The 20,111-nt window shown below is 36.3% G+C and overlaps 2 protein-coding genes across 3 annotated transcripts; one reads left to right on the forward strand and one right to left on the reverse strand.

Annotated features, from left to right (window-relative positions):
* Window positions 1–7,538: 7,538 nt before the first annotated feature.
* On the reverse strand, window positions 7,539–10,620 carry LOC104217072 (GDP-mannose 3,5-epimerase 1-like). 2 transcript variants are annotated; one of them, XM_009767228.2, is made up of 7 exons: window positions 10,530–10,620; window positions 9,313–9,723; window positions 9,051–9,144; window positions 8,830–8,959; window positions 8,603–8,735; window positions 8,023–8,230; window positions 7,539–7,939 (listed from the first exon to the last, which is right to left on the reverse strand). In XM_009767228.2, exons 2-7 carry the CDS (start codon window positions 9,720–9,722, stop codon window positions 7,784–7,786), a joined length of 1,131 nt encoding a protein of 376 aa, XP_009765530.1. In that variant the 5' UTR covers window position 9,723; window positions 10,530–10,620; the 3' UTR covers window positions 7,539–7,783. The 2 variants fall into 2 exon arrangements, with proteins under 2 accessions (XP_009765530.1, XP_009765531.1); XM_009767229.2 differs by having other exon boundaries at window positions 10,524–10,611.
* A 5,005-nt stretch (window positions 10,621–15,625) lies between these two features.
* Window positions 15,626–17,003, forward strand: LOC138875742 (uncharacterized). The gene is made up of 2 exons (XM_070154608.1): window positions 15,626–16,377; window positions 16,478–17,003. Exons 1-2 carry the CDS (start codon window positions 15,626–15,628, stop codon window positions 17,001–17,003), a joined length of 1,278 nt encoding a protein of 425 aa, XP_070010709.1.
* The last annotated feature ends 3,108 nt before the right edge of the window (window positions 17,004–20,111 follow it).

Here is a 20,111-nt window from a genome sequence, read left to right on the forward strand (position 1 = left end):
CTCCCTCTTTTCCCCTCTTTCCCCACTCCCGAACCTTGCAGGGCAACACTTCCGGTTCTGGTGACCGTCGACCACCTATTTTCTGGCAATGACAACACCATTGGCCCCCTTTTCCCCCTTTCTTTTCTTCTTCATTCTTAATTGCATGTAACCCCCCCCCCCACACACACACAACTTTTCTCTTCTCTTTTTCTCTCTGTTTCCTCTCTCTTTGTTTCCTCTTTCTTTTCGCTTCTTTGCTATTGTTGGGGCTTCACCAGTGGTGGCGATGACAACCCCCCTCTTTTTTGGGTCCGTGGAATTTTGTGTGTATTTCAGGTTAGGGTCGGTGGCTATTGGCGACGAGCAAGGCGTGCGTGTGCAAACCGAGAGTAGCCCGGGCGAGTGTCAGCAAGGGGCGATGAGAGTTGGACGTGAACGTGCCAGGTGTTACAACACCATCGTGTACACCAAGACAATTCTCAGGTTCTAATCGCACCATTTTCTTGTTTTTTCTTTGTGTTAGTTAGATTATTGCCATTTTAGTTCGCATTAGTTTAATCACCATATTAGCGTGCATGTAGTTACAATTGTCTTCTTCTAGTTTGGTATGTTGCCTAGTGTGTGTTAGAAACTTTCCTTAGTCTGTCGTAGGTATAGTAGTTGTGGTCTGGGATGGTAGAGTAAGGTCATGTCCTCGGGGGGCAGAGGGCGGGTGGTGGGTCGGGAGGCATGGGAGGTAAGGGGAACAAGGTAGCCTATAGGTTGAGAATTGAGTCACGGAACATAGGAACATTAATGGGTAAGTCTATAGAGTTGGAGAAGATCCTCCAAAAGAGGAGGGTCAATATAGCGTATGTCCAGGAGACTAGGTGGGTAGGATCGAAGGCTAGGGATGCGGATGTACTCTGGAGTTCGGAAGGGTAGGAATGAAGTGGGTATCTTGGTGGTTAGGGATCTTAGAGAGTCTTTAGTTGAGGTTAGATGGGTGAATGATAGATTAAGTGGCTATTAAGTTGGTGGTTGGAGAGTGCTCCCTAAACGTCTTTAGTGCTTTTGCGCCGCATGCATGCCTGGATGAGGAGGTTAAAAGGCGCTTTTGGGAGGGGTTAGATGAGATTGTGCGTCTCGCCTGCTGAGAGGCTATTTATATGAGGGGATTTCAATGGTCATATTGGGTCGACCGCATGTGGTTATGGCGAGGTGCATGGCGGCTTCGATTTTGGGGAGAGGAATGGAGGAGGTACTTCGCTGTTGGATTTTGCTAAGGCTTTTGAGTTGGTGATTGCGAACTCCAGCTTTTCGAAAGGGGGGGAACATTTGGTTTCTTTTCAAAATGCGGTGGCGAACACTCAGATTGACAATATCCTCCTCAGGAGGTGTGACAGAGGGTTGTACAAGGATTGCAAGGTTATCCGACTGAGATCCTTGCGACGCAACATAGGTTTTTGGTGATGGACGTCGGTATTATGTTAAAGATGAAGAAAAGGTCTGTCCGAGGACGATCGAGAATAAGGTAGGAAGCATTGACTAAGGATAAAGCTCAGTTGGAGGGGAGGTTATCAGTTATGGGGGCCTGGAGGAGCAGTGGGGACGCGAGCATTATGTGGTCGACGACGACAGACCGTATAAGAGAGGCTGCAAGAGAGGTGTTAGGGGTCTCGACGGACTACTCTGGCGGCCACAAAGAAGATTGATGGTGGAATGAGGTGGTCCAAGGTAAAGTGGAAGTGAAGAAGATGGCGTACCTGGAGTTAGTAGGAAGCACAGGTGAGGAGGAGAGGAGAGCGTGCATGGAGAGATATAAGGTAGCTAGGAAGGAGGCTAAGTTGGTGGTCACGGAGGCTAAAAATGCGGCTTTCAGTCGTATATACGAGGAACTGGGGGACAAGGGCGGGGAGAAGAAGTTATTTCTGCTGACCAAGGCGAGAGAGAGGAAGGCTCGGGATTTGGACCAAGTGAGGTGCATCAAAGACTAGGACGGTAGAGTATCGATGGGAGAACCTCAGATTAAAAAGAGATGACAGGCTTACTTTTATAATCTTCTGAATGAAGAAGGGGATCGGGATATCGTGCTGGGTGAATTGGAGCATTCCGAGAGTCGCCAGGACTTTGGGTAATGTTGAGGAGGTTGTGAGAGCTGTGCGTAAGATGAGTAGGGGCAGAGCGACCGGGCCAAACGAGATCCCGGTTGAATTTTGGAGGTGTGTGGGAAGAGCATGCTTGGAGTGACTGATGGACTGTTTAATGTTATTTTTAGGACGAAGAAGATGCCGGATGAGTGAAGGTGGAGTGTGGTGGTCCCATTGTATAAGAACAAACGTGATAACCCAGAGTTATAACAACTATAGGAGTATCAAACTAATGAGTCATACCATGAAAGTTTGGGAGATGATGGTTGATTTGAGAGTGAGGAGGACAATGTCTATATCCGACAATCAGTTCGGGTTAATGTTGGGTCGTTCCCCTACCGAAGCTATCCGCCTTATTAGGAGGTTGGTGAAATAGTACAGGGAGATGAAGACTGATCTGCACATGGTGTTTATTGATCCGGAGAAAGCGTATGACAAGGTTCCTAGAGAGGTTCTCAGGAGATGCTTAGAGGCAAAATATGTGTCGGTTGCCTACATTAGGACGATTAAGGACATGTATGATGGAGATAAGACTCGGGTTAGGACAGTAGGAGGCGACTCAGAGCATTTTTCGGTTGTTATGGGGTTACATCAAGGTTCTGCACTCAGCCCGTTCTTATTTGCCTTGACGATGGTTGCACTAACACACCAAATTTAAAGGTAGGTGCCATGGTGTATGTTATTCGTTGATTATATTGTTTTGATTGATGAGACGCGAGGTGTTAACGAGAGGCTGAAGGTTTGGAGACAGACCCTTGAGTCTAAGGGTTTCACGCTCAATAGGACTAAGACGGAATACTTGGAGTGCAAGTTCAGCGCCGAGCTGAGAGAAGCGAGCGTGGATGTGAGGCTTGAATCATAGGTCATCCCAAGTAATGGCAGTTTCAAGTACCTTGGGTCGGTTATCCAATGAGGTGAGGAGATAGACGAGGATGTCACACACCGTATTAGGGTGGGGTAAATGAAGTGGAGGTTAACATCTGGAGTCTTGTGTGACAAGAGAGTGCCACTGATACTCAAAGATAAGTTTTATAGAGCGGTGGTTAGACTGGCCATGATGTATGGGGCTGAGTATTGGTTGGTTAAGAACTCACATATTTAGAAGATGAAAATAGCCGAAATGAGGATGTTGAGGTGGATGTGGGGGCATACTAGGATGAATAAGATTAGGAATGATGATATTTAGGAGAAGGTGGGCGCGACTCCCATTGATGAAACGAGGCTCAGATGGTTCGAGCATGTACAAAAGAGAAGCCTAGATGCTCAGGTAAGGAGGTGTGAGCGGCTAGCTTTGGAAGGCACAAGAAGAGGTAGAGGGCGACCTAAGAAGTATTGGGGCGAGGTGATCAAGCAGGACATGGTGAGACTTCAAATTTCTGAGGACATGGCCCTTGATAGGAAACAGTGGAGGTCGAGTATTACGGTTGTAGGTTAGAAGATAGTTGAGTCTATTTCTACTTCGTGCCTAGGGGAAAACTAGTCTGATAGAATTTTTGTCTTAGACTGCTAGTGGTTAATGTTGTGCTCACTACTCTTTCGTTTTCATAGTGCCGGGTCTTTTTATGGCTATCGCTTTTGTGTTTCTTCTATTTTCTGGTCTTTATGATGTTGTTGCTGTTCATATGGTGTGGTACTGATATTGTCTCTTTGTGTCTTCTTGAGTCGAGAGTCTTTTGGAAACAACCTCTCTACTCCCTAGGGGGTAGAGATAAGGTATGTGTATATATTGTGCTCCCCAAATTCCACCGGTGAAATTTTACTGGGTCGTTGTTGTGTTAACTTGGTAGTCATCTACTAGTAGTAGTAGATGTAGATTACTACTGCCATCTACATCAACTACTCTTTCAGCTACCCCATCTCAATGTTCACAAGCTCATCCCATGAACCACTACAAGAAATTTTCCTCCAACTCCTTGTCAATCATTGGGGGACAGAAATTACAAAGTCCATTAGCAGGAGAAGGAGGCTAAATTATTGTCTCAAATATTTTCTGACCCCACGAAAAATTGAAAATGTCGCGAAAGCAGGAATGACTTTTTAGTTAGATTTACCTTTTCTATGGGTAGAAATTAGTTTAATACTCTCTTACATTTCCAAGTTTGAATAAAAATAAATTACAATTTGGAGGAGGGACTGATCATATAAATTGACAAGAGAGTTGTTAGCCTACTTAACAGTCGCCAGAAAATACGTCTGACATATGCTCTCGAGGTGCCAATTTTCGAAACACGAGACTGGAAATGCGTAGTTAATAGTAAGAGTACTTAGCCAATAAATAAACCAAGTTTAGATCTGGATCTACAATTAAGATAAATTAACCCAAACCTAATAGAAAAAGCAGGTAAAATTTATGTGCATGTCACAAAAGATCGTGGTCAACCCTTGACGGGTTCTCAGTCTTTTTCAAAATTAGTGTTATGATTTAAGAATAACGAAATATCTTGCCTGTCTTGGTTGGTTACATCTGGATTTGCTTTTGTTAAGATAATAATATATATTGTACGTAAACAAAGAAACTCGAAGTTTATCTTAAACTTTTACACGTGGAACTTATATTAAATTTCTTCTACTTAAAATTTCTGCCGTATTTCACGGATGGAGAAAGTTTCTCGACTCCATATTTTACTAATTAAGTAGTGGTTGTCAGTATAATAATCAAAGCTACCTTTTTGCTAGAGAATGCTCAATAAATTTTTCATGATTCAAATATGTGGGTCATACCAAGGAAATGAATGATGTTTTGAGGTGATTTAAGAGTACTTTCCACACTTTTATTCTCACAACTAATAAGTGGTTACCATCTCAGTGGCCTAAGGACAAAAGAGAAAATGAAAAAAATTAATGTAGTTGGCTTGTTTACTATTAGTGAACTCTTTCTTCTATTATCTCTCATTCATTGTTTTCAGAATATTCCTAGAAGAGAAGTATCAAGTAAATTAGGAGAGAGTTAAAGTCCAAATGGAGTTTGGAACCTCAAATATGGATGCGGGTTAGACCCGAGTGGAAGTTGGAGTTATCATTGGGTCACGGGCTTTGGTCCCCGTTGCTCCATTTATGGATTCGGCCCTGATAATCAATATGGTGGTTTTTGGTTTAGGTTTGAGTTTAGGTGGGTTGGATCTTCATCAAGGGATGGCAGGAGCTCCGAGTATTATGGTGGTGGTGGTGATAGGATTGATTCGGGCTCTGACCACGGTTCGGGTTCGAACCGCTCCGTTATATTGGATTAGAGGTTTCGACCAAGTGCGAGCAATAATGGATCTGGATCCAACACGCCCGCCGATCCTAATTAATCAAGATCCCAATACGAAATTCAATTAACCTATGTGCCATCTATTTAAAATCTAAATACATCACGTTTTTAATTCAAAAAAAATATCTATATTTAACTAGCTCATCCATGTTACTTCGACCTCCATATTGTCTGTTAGATGTTCCCAAAAAAGTTGTCAATTTATTCTTCTGCACGTGTTATATATCTGATTGTAATCTCAAGATAAATGCACAATTACAATGCTCTGTTGTAGCACCTGCTGGATGATATATTTTTAGTAAAATGACACAGTCGTTCTTAAAATAATAACGAAAAAATATTTTTTGTATATATATATATATATTATATATTATATACAAATATTATACAAAATTTATACACTTTTTCGACTAAAAAAATAAATAGATTCTATCGCATGTAAAAAGTGATAATACCGCTTCAAAATTAGAATATCCCTAGGGCATTGTATTTTCACCTACCCTGCCGACACTCCCCAAATAAAATAATTTCGACCCTCCTATCACTTTTGGGCGCTTTTTCTTATGATAATCTCCTTCTCTTATTTTAAGAAAAAGTTGATAAGCAAATCTGTAAAAATGTGACCCACACATTACATAAAAAGAGACCATATCGTACTGTGGATAATATATCATAGTCATATCTCCTGTCTTAGGCCAGGAATCACATGTTTTTGAATCTCAATAATTAGAGACGAACCCAATTTGCATATTTTGAATCTCAATAATTAGAGACGAACCCAATTTGCATATGCATTTTGTGTTTGTTGGTTTGTAGTTTAGGGTATTGCTTTAAGTCATTTTCATATTTGGTTGTATGAGCTTTTGGAATTTGTTGAGACGGTCTTTATTCAGAAACAAATTAATCACGTAAGAATAACACGGTATAGTCAGTTTTCGAACTGGTCATTCAAAAATAGCCGGCGTTTACCAAGTCAATGAAAAATAGTCACTATTTTGCTGCAACAGAGACCGGTCCAGCATAATATACTGGAGTTCAGTGCACCTGTGTATGAACTCCAGCATATTATGCTGGACCGATATACTTTGCTAGCTCCGGTATAATATACTGGAGACTTGAGCATCGGTGCTCCAAACTCCAGTATATTATGCTGGACCGGTATACTTGCTGAAACTCCAGTATATTATGCTAGAGTTCTAGTGTACTTATTATGATGGAGTTCCAGCATCCTTATCTTGGAACTCCAGTATAATATGCTGGAGTTCAAGTATACTTATGCTGGAACTCCAGCATAATATAATGGTGTATTTTTCGGGTTTTGAACAGTATTTTCGCTCAGATTTATCTTTACATAAAAATGACTAAATTTCGATTACTTTTAAAACTGGACTATTTTTGAACGACCAGTTGTAAATCTGACTATTTTTGAATTTCTCCTATTAATCACCCCAAATTATACGGATCGCTAGATGCCATATTTCTTGCTAGTGATATTTCCTTTTCTACTTTTGGGTTGTTTGTTTGAATATTTGGCTATTGTAGGAAATAGGACAAGTTTGAAAAGTGTATGAGTTGTGACATGTGGAAAATTGTGATCCATATATTTATGATATACGTGAACCACTGAATAGATAATGAAAGTTACAAAAATGCTTTCATTGCGGAGTTTTCGTGTTGTGTAAACGGCCAAAAATTTGCCCTTTTCACATTGTTTCTTAGATAAAAATTACACTATTAAGGAGTGTGGTGCGATGGTAGGGATATACCCTATACCATCAAAGGAATGTAGTGCGGTGGTTGGAATTTTTACTGCCTTAATCAGAGGTCTTAATTTCAAACTCGAGAATTTGAGTTCTCATTAGAAAGTACCTTTATCTCCGTAGTGTGACTATCCAACATGAATCTGAATTACTCGGGCTAGTAGATTTAGAATGCCATATAGTTAGTGCAAAAGAGGAAAAAAGTTGACCTTTCATACTAAGGGTAGCCCGATGCACAAAACTTCTCGCATTGTCCCAGAAAGGGCTGCACCCCTAGGGGTGTGATGTAGACAGCCTACCCTAATGCAAGGGTTCGTGGTTGCTTCCACATAGTCTCCCTTATGTAAATATTTTATTCATGTAACAATCTGATTACATAATAGACATGATCACCAACAGGGGAACAGCAAGATCTTGAACTGGGAAAAAGATCTATTGCCAATTATTGGATTATCATATAGAGATATCCTAAAACAACTGATAAATACAGCTGAAGCATTAAACCATCCTCACAAGCCAAGGGACTTAAATTACAAGATTCAAAACCAAGAAAAGCCAACATTAACTTAAAATTTAACACATTCACCTACGACAACCATATTAATAAAGCAGCAATGTCATAGCAGTGATTTGGCTTCCAATTAATAGGAGGGATGAACTTATTCCTTTCCATCAGCAGCACGAAGGGAACCGAGTTCAACTGGAGCTTGAGTGCCCACCACCTTAGACGATCCATAGTTTGCAATATTAACTCCTTGAGATTTCTCTTTCTCGATCTGCTCCTTGATCCAGAAGTATGTAATTCTCAAACCATCCTGCACTCAAACAATGATCATTAGTTTTAGTTTATACGCGTGCAGAAACACACAGTTTTGACAAATGGAAATGATCAAAGTACCTTTAATCTCATTGTCGGAGCCCAACCAAGCTTCTCTTTTATAAGGGTGTTGTCTGAGTTGCGACCACGGACACCTTCTGGGCCAGGAATGTGGTGGATGGGAAGCTTCTTGTCCTCAAAGCTAAGAACCATCTCAGCCATCTCATTCATGCTCACCATCTCATCACTTCCAATGTTCACTGGCTCCCGGAAGTCGGACTTTGTCAATCTATATAAAGAAATTAAACATGAATGTCGAGTTAAGACAACATTTAATGGACGAAATAAATGAAACGATGCCATTTAGACAAGAGCTTCTTCAATGACCTTTATTAGATTTCATACTTAGTAACTAAATAGATTTATTTAAACTACGCTAAAGCTACATTTATTTTATTTCTAGTCCGAAGTAAAAAAGTAAAAATTTCACGATAAAGTCAATAAACATGTTCAAAGCATAATAAGAGATTGTCTTATCATGATTGTATCTGGACCTCAAAACATAACACTACCAATAATTCACAATAAGTGGTTATCCATAGTATAACTCTTGATTGATTGTTTTAATTGTATTAAGAAACGAAGATCCGGTTGTATTCACCTGAGAACCCCTTCAACACACTCATCAATGAAGGTGAATGAACGTGTTTGAAGTCCATCTCCCCACATTTCAAACTTATCTACTGCAGTTTGGGCTTTTCTACAAAAAGCGGCAGGAGCTTTTTCCCTTCCACCTGAGATGCAGAAAATGTTAAGAAAAAGAAATCGTAATCCACATAAAGACAGACAACGAATTTGTCCAGTTAGCAACAACTTTCAATAAATTACCTTTCCAAGTTCCAAATGGACCATAGATGTTATGGAACCTTCCAATACGACATTCAATTCCAAAATCCTTGTTGTAATGCTTGCACAATTCTTCAGTCGCAAGCTTCTCCAAGCCGTAAGCATCTTGGGGCTAAACTCCAAACCAAGGATAAGTTTAAAACCGTTATTTTGGAATTACTTAATGGCAAAGTAAGGAAACATAGTATTTTTAGGAAACAAACCTCTGCTGGCCATGCATCAGATTCTTTAAGGCTCACATTAGTTTCAAGCTGTTTGAACTCGGGGTAAATGCAAGCGCTAGATGCATAGAAGAACCTGAACAACACGATGGTCAGACACCAAACTAATCCAAAACAAATGAATGTATCTGAACCAAATTGACAAACAAAGATATATTGTAATGCATCAACTCCAGTTACTTTAAATTAGACTTGAATTACTGACAGTAGAAAACCGGAAAAAACAACAAATCATGATAAAGACCTTTTGACACCATTAATCCTAGCAGCTTCCATCATGTTGAAGCTGATCATAGTGTTGTTATAGAAAATAACAGAATGGTTAGACTGAATGAAGCCCATGCCACCCATATCAGCGGCAAGGTTGAAGACATGGTCAACGTCTTTTGTAACCTTCAAGCAATTATCCATAACCCTAAGATCCACAAGGTGAAACTCATGACAGAACATATCTTCTGTCATGTGCTCATTCTTCTTCCAATCGGAGGCAATTATGTAGTGGCCCTCGCTCTTCAAACGACGAGCAATGTGGGAAGCAATAAATCCTCCAGCCCCAGTAATGGAAATACGAAGCTTCTCAGTTGGCCAGTAAGGTTCCCTCTCAAGATTCTCATAGGTGTAAGCACCATAGTCCATGCCACCTGAGCTTCCCATTCTAAAAACAATTAAAGTCAGTCAAATGGCGCTCACAAAAAGAGCAGGCAATATCGGTACAAATGAACACCCTAATGTTGAAAATGTTAACCATGTTTTCTACTCAAAGGATGAGGCACTACTACCACAGTGAGTAAAAAGTTGTGAAATTATTCTTCAGCCCAAGGAATTTATAAATATAAAGCAAACCTAAACTAACATAGACATAGACACACAAATAAAACAATTAAACTCCATAATATCTTTAGCTAGAAAAGCATAAGATATGACAATTGAAATTCAATAAACTTTCTGCACAAACTATAGTTAAGTGGTTAAGTGAGAGCATTAAACAACTGAACAGATTCATGTATTTTGCAAACTACAAGTTCCAATAAACCCAGTAATACATACTGCTAAGAAAAATAAGAAAATTACAACTAAATCAGCATTGTTTAGCATTTCTTTCATTTCACAGGGCAGTAAACAAAAAATGAAACTTTTCTGACCAGAGCATCCAAAAAATAAAAATTAGAAAGCTCCCCTAGCAGGACCTCCCCAACCCACCGCACCAACAAAGCAAATACACACACACACACACACAAACAAAAACAAAAAAAAGAGGTGGTCAAACAAATAGTTCACAATGGGTGCCTGGGTGGATATACAAGTAGATGAATTAGAACATAAAGATTGAAACTTTTCAAGAAACACAGAGCCCAAATACACAAAAACATCCAAATTGACAAATCAAAAGGCATTTTCAAGATTCATAAAATAAAAGCACAAACACAGAGGGGGTAAAAGGGAGAGTTTTCAGACCTTTACCTCTAAAAAATTTGGAGGAGGAGAAAAAGAGTGAGGCAGTGGAGAGATTAGAAAGAGAGGTGAACGGTTGAGAGACAATGATGATAACGAAAATATGGGTTTATATATATAGAGTGAGAACGTGCAAAGATGAGAGACACTACAAAAACCAGACCACCCGTTTATTTTTACCCCATCCATCCAATTCTGAATTATGGAAATCATGTGTACACAGAATGCAGATTTACCGAGGAGATTGTCTCTTTTTTCTTAAAATCCTGTTTTAAACTTTGTTTTTTTTAAAAAAAATGTTGTCAAGGGAAATAACATTTTTGTCAAATAAAATTATTGAATCCGCCTATTACGTGGAGATTGCATCGTAGTTAGATTAGGGAATTTTCACGTGTCAAAGAAGCGAGTTTTAATTCCTTCATTCATCTATCAAATATCTAAATTCCCGATTGGCCATAAAATTTGGGAGTTTTTTTTTTTTAAAGATCTGTTTCTTTGTAGATTTTAACTATTTTAGCAGAGTTTGAAAACAAAATTTTCAAATCCCAAAAACAGCTCTAAAGTAATTTTGAAATTTTCTATTTACAGAACTTTAAATTCGTTTTAAGTAAAATGCATATCCAAACATAATTTTTACTTTCAGAAATTATTTTTTACCTCATCTTCAAAAACTCATTTTTTCAAATTTCAACTAATGTAATTTTACAATTTTTGTGTCAGCGAATTAGAGGATGATAATATGACACCATTAACGTGCAACAATAATGAGAATGACAACATATGAAAACTCGAAATATCTCTATCAAAGATATCTTCTTCACACAACCACCTTAGTCCCACTAGGGGAAGAATTTAATGGTATAAAATTGTTATTCATAATCTTTTGTTTTTTCTGATTTTCTTTTTTCATATTGGTGGTTTTAGAATTGACAAATGATAAGACTCTACGTCATAGTGATTACTATGCTAATATCTTATTATTTGCTAAGGGTTAATTAGATCAGCTTAGAAGGAAAAAAAAATCTTCTGAAAACTATCCCAAACAGGACTTAAAGGAAAGTGTTAGTAAAAATTAAATAAATTATAAATTTACGTCCGTGGACATATATATAATAAGGTTCATTTCATTCTTAATTAGTTCTCAAATTAGAGTCGTGAAAATGAAAGACTTTCAGTATGAAACATTTTATACTTTTAGTGAATTTTTCAATCGCAAATTTAATTTAGTGAAATCAATAGACTTCGAATATTAGATACTAAGAGCCCGTTTGGCCATGAATTTTTTTTTTTCACTTTTTTTCAAAAAATATTTTTTACATTTTTTCGAAATTAGTATTTGGTCATAAATTTTTAATTTCACTTGAACATGAATTTTTTAAAAATTTGAAAAACTGCAAAAAGGTGTCTTTTAAAATTTTTACTCACAAAAATTCAAAACAATCTAAAATTATATTTATATCCAAACACAACTCTAATTTTCAAGTATTATTTTCACTTTTTTCGAAATTTTACAATTCTTAAAATAAAAAAACACTATGTACATATCTATATTTAGAAAATGGAAGGAGCACATAATAAATTTGTAAAAATGCAGAATTCACATGTCATATGCTTATTCAATTATGTTGTCGTATCCAGAAATGGGATAGTCCTAAATTATTATTTATTGTGGGTTTGGACGTCAGCTGTCCTCTTTTTTCATTAATAAAAGGGTATTTGGCAATAACATAATCTTTGGGGGCAAAGGGTATAAAATACTTCAGTGCGTAAAATGTTTAGCAAATCAATCAAAAGCAATAATAGAACGTGAATGATTAGCTGGTGCAAGTCGTGGATTAGTTGAATCATCAACTAATTTAAGTCATTCCTTTAATTGAATCATTAACTATATCTTAATCATATAATTTTCTTTATTTGAATCATTAACTATTTTAAATCATGTAAACTTGTTTTATATTGAAAAGTAAGTTTTTATTCTTATTTTGTTAATTTAATGTTACAGCCACGACAAATTAAATTATTAAGTACGGTTGGTACTATCACAGTAGGGGTCCTCTCATGATCAAGGCGTGCAAAAGTGGAAAATATACTCCTTAGAAAGAGACCAAAGCATGAATTGAGGAATCATTATAAAAGAAGGTACCCTGGAAAGAGGTTCCCAACATAATAAGATCCCTAAGAAGCTTCAAAGAAAATTCCTCACATAAGATGCCAATAATTCTCAATGTATTAAAAAACAAAAAGGAAATTGCATTAAGCTAGTATGGATCTTGTTGAGCCATTTGAAGCAAAGGTGGATCCACTAATGGATCCCTAACAACGACTTATGCTATAATAATTGAATTTTCAATCAAATATATATAAATATTTAGTGAATTATTTTATACATATACAAAATTTGAAAACAATTAGTATTGACTTTACGTTAGAGCCGTTAATATGGGCTTGGCCAGCTGAGCCGGTGCAACCCAGTCCGTGATTCAATAGGGTTGGGCTAAGATATTTGGAGCCCATTCAAAAAATAAGGCTTTTAAGTCCGGCCCAAGTAAGCCCGTGGCCTATGAGGCTTGACCGATGCTAGGCTGAGCCTACTGTGGGCTTAATTACGTATTTAATTAAAATATAAAAGAATATATGGAACTAATATATATATATATATATATATATATATATATATATATATATATATATATATATATATGAAAAATAATTTTTAAAAATAGTGGATCGGCCGATGGGAGCCCGTGACCCATGTAGGACTGGGCTAGGCTGATCATTTTAAGGCCCATTAAAGCAATGGACTGGCTCAGCTCAACTTGGGGGGATTTGCAGTCGTACACTATTTTTATGCCACCTTTTAACCTATGCCCTGTTTTAAAAAACTATTGATTTCCTAACCAACTAACAAAAAATCAGTAATAATATGACAATTATACCCCTTCCAAAACATATAAGAGTCTGTCTCTCCTCCGTATTCCAGATTCAAATTCCAGATCTCCTCCGTATCTCCTCCATCAGTCCGTCTCTCCTGAGAACGCGTCTCGCATTCAAATTCAAATTCAAATTCAAATACATTGTAAGTATTCAAATTCATCTCCAGAATTCAAAATAATTTTTGAATTATATGTTTTCTGATTGATTGATTGAAGTTGTTTGACAAACTTCACTGATATGCTGAATTTGCAATTCTAAATCTATTTGACGATGAATTCTAACATTCTAAGCTGAAGTTATTTAGTTAACGAGCTGGCAAATGACACAACGAAGAAGAAATTATACTAAATTTTATATGTTTTCTGATTGATTGATTGAAGTTGTTTGACAAACTTCATATGCTGAATTTGCAATTCTAAATCTATTTGACGATGAATTCTAACATTCTAAGCTGAAGTTATTTAGTTAACGAGCTGGCAAATGACACAACGAAGAAGAAATTATACTAAATTTTATATGTTTTCTGATTGATTGATTGAAGTTGTTTGACAAACTTCATATGCTGAATTTGCAATTCTAAATCTATTTGACGATGAATTCTAACATTCTAAGCTGAAGTTATTTAGTTAACGAGCTGGCAAATGACACAATGAAGAAGAAATTATATTAAATTTTATATGATTGTTTTGTTGCTGAAGTTTTTTTGTCAATAATTAAAAGCTGAAGTTTTCCTCGTACACTAGGTAAAAAACTATAAAACATAAGTTAAAATTTCATATTGCACCAAAAAAACTTCGGCCTAGGTACTGAATTTTTTTAGTTATTACTTAAAAACTTAAGCAGGAGGGCTGAAGTTTTCCTCCTACACTGGCTAAATTAAAAAAATCATATTATACCAAAAAAACTTCGGCCTAGGTGATGAAGTTTTTAGTTATTACTTAAAAACTTAAGCATGAGGGCTGAAGTTTTCCTCTCACATTGGCTAAATTTAAAAATCATATTGCACCAAAAAAACTTCGGCCTAGGTGCTGAAGTATTTTAGTTATTACTTAAAAACTTAAGCAGGAGGGCTGAAGTTTTCCTCCTACACTGGTCAAATTAAAAAATCATATTGCACCAAAAAAACTTTGGCCTAGGTGCTGGAGTATTTTAGTTATTACTTAAAAACTTAAGCAGGAGGGCTGAAGTTTTCCTCCTACACTAGCCAAATTAAAAAATCATATTGCACCAAAAAAACTTTGGCCTAGGTGCTGAAGTTTTATAGTTATTACTTAAAAACTTAAGCAGGAGGGCTAAAGTTTTCCTCCTACACTGGCTAAATTAAAAAATCATATTGCACCAAAAAAACTTCGGCCTAGGTGCTGAAGTTTTTTTCCCATGCATTGATGAATCACCATCATAAAAAAACTTCAGCTAATATGCTGAAGTTATTAAGCTTATCTCTAAAAACTTTAGCACTTATAAGTTGAAGTTTTCTTTGCAGGATTCATTAATTATGTCATACATCTTTTTCCAAAAAAAACTTCAGCAGTAGATACCTAAGTGATTTAATTTATTTGTAAAAACTTCAGCACAAACAACCTAAAAATTCTTCTGTTCACTTTCCTAATACTTGCCACTAAACATGAATCTGCAGGATGAGTTCGATTTGCATTGTTATACCTTTCAATGGGAGTTGGACTCCTGATTTTAAATACTTGGATCATGATACAAAACTTGTTCTACTTAATAAGGACATATCATTCAATACTTTCCTGAAAAAAATTAGTGAAGTTGCAAATATTGATTCAACCAGATATGCATTAAAAGTATGGTTTGATATCAAACTAAATACAAGCAAAGGAATGCTTGTAACTTCAGATGAAGAACTCAGTACGTGTATACATTTGCTTACAACTGATTCAGCCTACAAGAATTGCCATTTCGTCATCGAAGAAATACAACCTTCAGAATCAGCAACATTCAACCAATCTCTTGCTTATGCGATAGATTCAGAACCTTTTGCTGACTATCAACATGAAGTACGAGTGCCAATAATGGAAGTAGACAACGGGCAACAACCTTCTAACATTACAGCTGCTTCAGAATACATAGTGCTGCAACAATTACTCCCTACTCCAATAAATTGATACCAGTTTGTCGATGACCAAGAAGAAGAAGGACATCTAATAATGCAAATTGACAACCAACACACAATCCAACAAAGCTTTTTTTCACCTTCTGCAATGATAAACAACAATGAAGATGAAGTAAACATGGAGCTTTTACCGATAACATCACATAGAATTGAAGAAATTGATGAAAGTTCTTGTGCTTATCAGAAATCAAGAAAAAGAGTGAGGAGAAAGGTGAAAGAATCTCCACCATGTAAAATACTTAGGCACGATGCGTTGCCTGAGGAAGTAAGAGTTAGATCAATCTTTGAGAACAAACAAAACATGACTAAATTTTTCTGCAGCTTGGAGATAAATCAAAAAGTTGAATTCACTGTTGTTAGATCATGTTCCAAGAGATACGAGCTGAAATACATCGTGGACAAATGTGGTTGGAATGTACGTGCTACCAGAATAAAAAATTCCACACTGTTCAGGGTGATAAAATATCATAACATCCATGAATGCTCCGTTGATGCAAGAAAATCAGATCAGAAGCATGCTACATCAAATTTTATAAGTGAACAAATTATAGAATATGTTCGAGATAAAAAGATAGAGGTTACACCAGCGTTTGTAGAAAATGAAATGAAAAAGAAATTTGGAATTGACATTGGTTACCACAAGGCATGGCGTGTTATTCAAAAAGCTGTTGCTTGCATAAGGGGAACACCTGAAGAGAACTACCAGATTCTTCCTTCATACCTACACATGATGGTGGCCAAAAACCCAGGAACATACACAAGCATAAAAAGAGATGTGCAGAATAGGTAATCAAAACAATACTAACCATCAGCCTGAAGTTTCAAATGTTACTATTTGAAAAACTTCACACCTTATGATTTATTTTTTTTGTGTTTCAATGTATAGATTTGCTTACTTGTTCTTCGCTCCTGCGGCATCAGTACCTGGTTGGTCCTACTGTAGACCCGTTATTGCAGTAGATGCAACATTTTTGAAGTCAAAATATCGTGGTGTTCTATTTGTTGTTGTATCAAAGGATGCAAACAATCAAATCTTTCCTCTATGTTTTGGTGTAGCAGATTCAGAAAACAATGAGGCATACATTTGGTTCTTCGGGGAAATGAGAAAAAAAATTCAAGTCCGTCGTGAACTGGTTTTCTTGTCAGATAGAAACCAATCGATCGCAAATGGTATTAGAAAAGTTTTTCCTGAAGCTCACCATGGTATCTGCCTCTATCACTTTGAGAAAAATTTAAAGCAAAGACATGCAAAAGCCATGGTAATAAATCTTTTTCAAAGTGCTGCAAGGTCATACAAACGTGAAGATTTTAATCAGTTAATGTCCCAACTCAAAAGTATTGACAAGAAAACATACAATTACATAATGGAAGAGCCTCCCGAGAGATGGGCTCGATCGTGGTTCCCACGGTGACGTTATGATATGCTAACAACAAACGTGGTAGAATCAATGAATTCCGTTTACTAAAAGGGAGAGAAATGCCTATTTTAAGAATGTTAGATTTCATCCAAGAAAAGCTAGGAGAGTGGTTTTATGAACGGAGAAAAAAGGCAAATGAAACTTTTCACAGAGTATCAATATGTGCAGAAGAAGAGATGGCTAAGAAGATGGACTTGGCTTGCAAAATGTTTGTGAGTATATTTATTAACTTCAGCTTTTTATATCTGTTGCAGTGATTTACTGCTTACATTTAAAAAAAATTATACTTTTTCTTTTTGAAGCAAAAATACACTAATATAATTTGTCTTAATTTTTTATTCCTTGTTAGGTGTTCAACCTTGACTCAATGTTGTTTAAAATAAATAGTGAAAGAATTGAATTCATTGTGGACTTAAAGAAGAGAACTTGTGACTGCCTGGAATTCTAACTTGATGAATTGCCCTGTCCACATGCAATTGCTGCTATTAATAAGAGATATTTGCAGAAATCTGATTACTGCTCAAATTGGTATTCAAGGGAAACATGGTTGAAAACATATGAAGGACATGTGAATACCGTGGGAGATCAAAAATCATGGGAAATACCACAAAATGTACAATCTGAGATCACAAAACCTCCCGATGTAGAGATTTTACAAGGAAGAAGACAAAAGAAGAGGCATATACCTGCGACTGAATCATCAGTACCATTCAAGTCTACCAAATGCAGTCGATGTAAACAAGTTGGGCATAATAGAACAACTTGCTTGTCTTCTCTAGCACCTCATCCATATTCCAAAAAACACACTGAAAAATACTCCAAGCTTCAATAATCCTTAGTCTGAATTTAGACTTTCTTTATTGTATGACATAATTCAAATGTGATTTTTTTCATAAGAATAAAAAAATAAGCTCTTGGACAATTTTATATACTGATAAAGTACAAATCACTCATTTTTGTTGTGCAGGCTTACAGATTTTGTTGCATTTTTAAAAAGTACGCAATGACTTCTGCGAGAAAAAACTTCAGGTTATAGTATGTGAAATACATATCCTTAAACAAACACACACACACATATAAACACTCACACACATACACATATGAGTACAACACATAAAAAGAAACGCATGTACAAACAAAAGTTGTAGCATCTCTAAGCAACTAAGAAGTATAAAGCAAATACCAACAAATAATAAGGATAATGCAATAGAAAGTTAAGAACAAAGAGGGTGACAATTACATTGATATAAAAAGAGGTCAGAACAACACACATTTACAAACAAAACTTTAGCTCTCCGGGCTGAAGTTATACAAAATTAACCTAAAAAACTTCAGCTCTATGGGCTGAAGTAAACAAAAAGCATAGCATTGAAAACATAAAAAAGGATTACAAACACTAACAATCATCACCATCATCATCGTCATCATCACAGTACTCCTCAATTTCTCTAAATATCTCATCATCATCACTATATGAGATAACTATAGGGTAGTCGGGCAAAAGACCACTGAATCCAAGAAGATCAATCTTTAATTTGTTGAATTGATCACGCAGCTGACTTTGTTCGACGATTACTCTGTCTATAAGAGAAAGAAGAGTTTTCAGGTTGTTTTGCAGCTTGGAATAGTCGTTCTAGCTGGGAAACTGAAACTATCAAACTGATGCACAACCTTGTCAAACGAGGTTGAATAACTTCCACAACTACGTTCCATGTTAAGCCTGTTCTGGAATGATTGATTGGCAAAAAACTGTGGTCTGATTCTTTCCCAATTAGCCTTTATTTGATCCCACAAAAGCATAAGCTTAGACATCGATTTGTTATTGTACCACTCTCACTTCAAAATCTCCCACTTTTGCATAATTTCATCCATATTAGGCTTCCCACTTCCGCTTGCACCAGACATTTTTTCTTTAACAAAAGCTGAAAGACTAAGGATGAATACAATTTTAAAGAAATATGATAGAACTCTATGAATGACTATGAAATTTTCAAGTGAAGAGGTTGTTAATATAGACAAAGAGTTCAACTAATCAATTTAATATCTATAAATGTAAAAGTAACTTTTCAGCTGTTTTTACTGTTTTACGTTCAGAGAAATTGAATGAAACAAGATAAGTAGGTGGTAAAAACAAGTATGTTGTAAATGCAAAAAGAAATGTAATTTCAGCCCTAGTAAAACCCACAGTTTTTCTATAGTAAAAAAATAACTTCAGCCTGAAAAATAACTTTTCGTATCATTTACTATATGGTCAAACAAATTTAAATGAAAGATGAAGTAGTTGACAAAAGACAAAAAGTAGATAGTAAATGCAAAAAAGATAAGTATCAACTTAAAAAAAATACCAAAACATGCTAAAGTTTTTGTCCTAAAGCTATTTCGAAAAACTTCGGCCCAATGTGCTGAAGTTGTTTAGTATATTTCCAAAAACTTCAGCACCTGTTAAGCTGAAGTTTTTCTATTGGATTGAATAGTTTTGTCTTAATCTTTTTTCGAAAAACTTCGACCCAATGTGCTGAAGTTTTTTAGTATATTTCCAAAAACTTCAGCACTTGATCAGCCTAAGTTTTTTGTTGGATTCATTAGTTTTTGTCCTAAAGCTTTTTCAAGAAACTTCGGCCCTATGGGCTGAAATTTTTAGTATATTTCCAAAAATGTCGGCACTTGATAAACTGACGTTTTTCTATTGAATTCAATTTTTTTGTCTTAAGCTTTTTCTAGAAACTTCGGCCCTATAAGTTGAAGTTTTTAGTATATTTCCAAAAACTTCGGCACTTGGTCAATTGAAGTTTTTTGTTGGATTCAATAGTTTTTCTCCTAAAACGTTTCTCGAAAAACTTCGGCCCAATGTGCTGAAGTTTGTTCGTATATTTCCAAAAACTGCAGCACTTGATCAGCCTAAGTTTTTTGTTGGATTCATTAGTTTTAGTCCTAAAGCTTTTTCGAAAAACTTCGGCCCATTGTGCTGAATTTGTTTAGTATATTTCCAAAAACTTCAGTATTTGATCAGCCTAAGTTTTTCTGTTGGATTCAATAGTTTTTGTCCTAAAGTTTTTTCAAAAAATTTCGGCCCAATGTGCTGAAGTTTTTTAGTATCTTTCC

The sequence above is a fragment of the Nicotiana sylvestris genome, chromosome 1 (genome assembly GCF_000393655.2).
Source record: "Nicotiana sylvestris chromosome 1, ASM39365v2, whole genome shotgun sequence".
In the NCBI taxonomy this organism is placed as follows: domain Eukaryota; kingdom Viridiplantae; phylum Streptophyta; class Magnoliopsida; order Solanales; family Solanaceae; genus Nicotiana; species Nicotiana sylvestris.